General features: G+C 43.9%; 1 protein-coding gene across 1 annotated transcript; it reads left to right on the forward strand.

Annotated features, from left to right (window-relative positions):
- Positions 1–1,273: 1,273 nt before the first annotated feature.
- Positions 1,274–1,910, forward strand: LOC116558613 (60S ribosomal protein L29-like). Its single transcript, XM_032288610.1, has one exon. The coding sequence runs from the start codon at positions 1,427–1,429 to the stop codon at positions 1,775–1,777; it is 351 nt and encodes a 116-aa protein (XP_032144501.1). The 5' UTR covers positions 1,274–1,426; the 3' UTR covers positions 1,778–1,910.
- The last annotated feature ends 1,490 nt before the right edge of the window (positions 1,911–3,400 follow it).

Here is a 3,400-nt window from a genome sequence, read left to right on the forward strand (position 1 = left end):
TCAGATAGCCTCTGTCATGGGCCTCATTAGTGCCACTCTCAAAGACTGATCTAGCTATTGCTGCTGCAAAAGCCCAACCTGCCAGCAACAGAAACTGTTACTTAGTCTCAATACAGCACCATCCTTTGAGGAGATGATCCAATCATTCGGAGTCAAGTTGAGGCCTTCTTCACTCTGGAAGAGATAACAGTTTGCCTTAGCTAGGGATTCAAACATATTCCATGAACTCAAAATAAATCACAGATATACAGGTAAAATGTAAAGTTATAAAACTTTTAGGAAAAAAAACAGAGGAGACTGCCAGGCACAGTGGCTCACTCCTGTAATCCCAGCACTTTGGGAGGCCAAGGTGGGTAGATCATCTGAGGTTGGGAGTTCGAGACCAGCCTGACCAACATGGGGAAACCCTGTCTCTATTTTAAAAATACAAAAATTAGCTGGCTGTTGTGGTACATGCCTGTAATCCCAGCTATTTGGGTGGCTGGGGTAGGAGAATCACTTGAACCCAGGAGGTGGAGATTGCAGTGAGCCAAGATCATGCCACTGCACTCCAGCCGGGGCAACAGAGCAAGACTCTGACTGAAAAAAAAGAAAAGAAAAAACAGAGGAGAGTATCTTTGGGCTCTGTCAAGAGTTAGTGAAAGAGTTCTTAGACTTGATGCTAAAAGCATAATCCATAAAGGGGAAATTTGATAAATTTGTCCTCAGGAATATTAAAAACTTGCTCTGTGAAAGACCCTATGGAAAGGATGAAAAGAGAAACTACAACTGGAAGAAAATATTTGCAAAGCCCATATCCAATGAAAGACTAATGTCTAAAATACATCAAGAACTCTCAAAAATCAACAGTTTAAAAAAATTGAATTAGAAAATGGGCAAAAGAAGGCTGGGCACAGTGGCTCACGCCTGTAATCCCAGCACTTTGGGAAGCCAAGGCCGATGGATCACAAGGTCACGAGTTTGAGAGCAGCCTGACCAACATGGTGAAACCCTGTCTCTACTAAAACTACAAAAATTAGCTGGGTGTGGTGGTGCTTGAACCTGGGAGGCAGAGGTTGCAGTGAGCCAAGATGGCACCACTGCACTCCAGCCTGGGCAACAGAGTGAGACTCCATCTCAAAAAAAAAAGAAAAAAGAAAATGGGCAAAAGCAAAAGACATCTACAGACAAAATACTGAAGAGGATATATAGACAGCAAATAAGCACATGAAGAGAGATGTTCAGTTTCAATAGCCATTAAAGAAATACAAATGGCTCTTCTGGTCCTAGGCGCTTCGGGAACCGCGGCTTAGGTGCAGACCTGGCCAAGTCCAAGAACCACACAACACACAACCAGTGCTGAAAATGGCACAGAAATGGTATCAAGAAACCCCGATCATAAAGATACGAATCTCTTAAGGGGGTGGACCCCAAGTTCCTGAGGAACATGCGCTTTGCCAAGAAGCACAACAAGAAGGGCCTAAAGAAGATGCAGGCCAACAATGCCAAGGCCATGAGTGCACATGCCGAGGCCATCAGGGTTCTCGTAAAGGCCAAGGAGGTTAAGCCCAAGATCCCAAAGCGGGGTGTCAGCCGCAAGCTTGATCGACTTGCCTACATTGCCCACCCCAAGCTTGGGAAGCGTGCTCGTGCACGCATTGCCAAGGGGCTCAGGCTCTGCCGGCCAAAAGTCAAGGCCAAGTCCAAGGATCAAAACAAGGCCCAGGCTGCAGCCCCAGCTTCAGTTCCAGGTCAGGCTCCCAAAGGTGCCCAGGCCCCTACAAAGGCTTCAGAGTAGATATCTCTGTCTGCCAACGTGAGGACAGAAGGACTGGTGCGACCCCCCGGGGCTGGCATCTGCATGGGGCTGGGGTCCTCTTGTGCTATTTGTACAAATAAGCATGAGGGAGGAAAAAAAAAAAAAAGAAATACAAATGAAAGCCATAATGATGTATCACTACACACAAAATAAAAAAAATAATGACAGCATCAAAGGCTGACAAGGATTTGGAGAAACTGGATCAGTCATACATTGCTGGTGGGACTGTAAAATGGTACAGCCACTCTGGAAAACAGTTTGGCAGTTTTTAATAAAACCAAACGTGCAATTACCATATGACCTAGCAAGTGTACTCTTGGGCATTTATCCCAGAGACATGAAGACTTATGTTCACAAAAAAACCTGTACAGAAACGTTCATAGAATTATTCATAACAGCCAAAAAACTGGAGACGGCCCAGATGTCCTTCAGTGGGCGAGTGGTTAAACAAACTGGTACATTCATACCATGGGATGCTCAGCAATAAAAAGGAATGAACTATCGATGAATGCAACAACTTGGATGAATCTTCAGGCAATTATGCTGAATGAAAAAAAGTCAATTCTATACTATATGGTTCCAACGTTTCAAAAAATGTTTTTTAAAGAGCTCAACATCACTTATCATTAGAGAAATGTAAATCAAAATCACAATGAAATACCATCTCACACCAGTCAGAATGGCTATGAAAAAGTCAAAAAATAACAGATGCTAGCAAGATTGCAGAGAAAAAGGGACGAACACTTATACACTGTTGGTGGGAGTGTCAGTAGTTCAACCATTGTGGAAAGCAGTGTGGTGATTTCTCAAGGAGCTAAAAACAGAACTACCATTTAACCCAGGAATCCTGTTACTCAGTATATACCCAAAGGAAAATAAAGCATGCTTACATGCACACGTATGTTCATTGCAGCACTATTCACAATAACAAAGACATGGAATCAACCCAAATGTCCATCAATGCTAGACTGGATAAAGAAAATATGGTACATAGGCCGGGCATGGTGGTTCATGCCTGTAATCCTAGCACTTTGGGAGGCCGAGGCGGGTGGATCACGAGGTCAGAAGTTCAAGACAAGCCTGGCCAAGATGGTGAAACCCTGCCTCTATTAAAAATATAAAAGTTAGCCAGGCACAGTGGCAGGTGCCTGTAATCCCAGCTACTTAGAAGGCTGAGGCAGGAGAATTGCTTGAACCTGGGAGGCAGAGGTTGCAGCGAGCCGAGATTGCACCACTACACTCCAGCCTGGGCAATAGAGACTCCACCTCAAAAAAAAAGAAAGAAAATGTGATACATATATACCATGGAATACTTTGTAGCCACAAAAAAGAATGAGATCATGTCCTTTGCACGAATGTGGATGTAGCTGGAAGCCATTATCCTTAGCAAACTAATGTAGGAACAGAAAACCAAATACCACATATTCTCTCTCATTAGTGAGAGCTAAATGATGAGAACTCATGGACACAACCAGGGGAACAAAAGACACTGAGGCCTACCTGAGGGTGGAGGGCGAGAAGAGGGAGAGGATCAGGAAAAATAACTAACGTGTACTAGGCTTAATATCTGGGTGACAAAATAATCTGTGCAATAGACCTCTG

This window comes from Sapajus apella, unplaced genomic scaffold (genome assembly GCF_009761245.1).
Source record: "Sapajus apella isolate SASKATOON/1434 unplaced genomic scaffold, GSC_monkey_1.0 scaffold22, whole genome shotgun sequence".
NCBI lineage: Eukaryota > Metazoa > Chordata > Mammalia > Primates > Cebidae > Sapajus > Sapajus apella.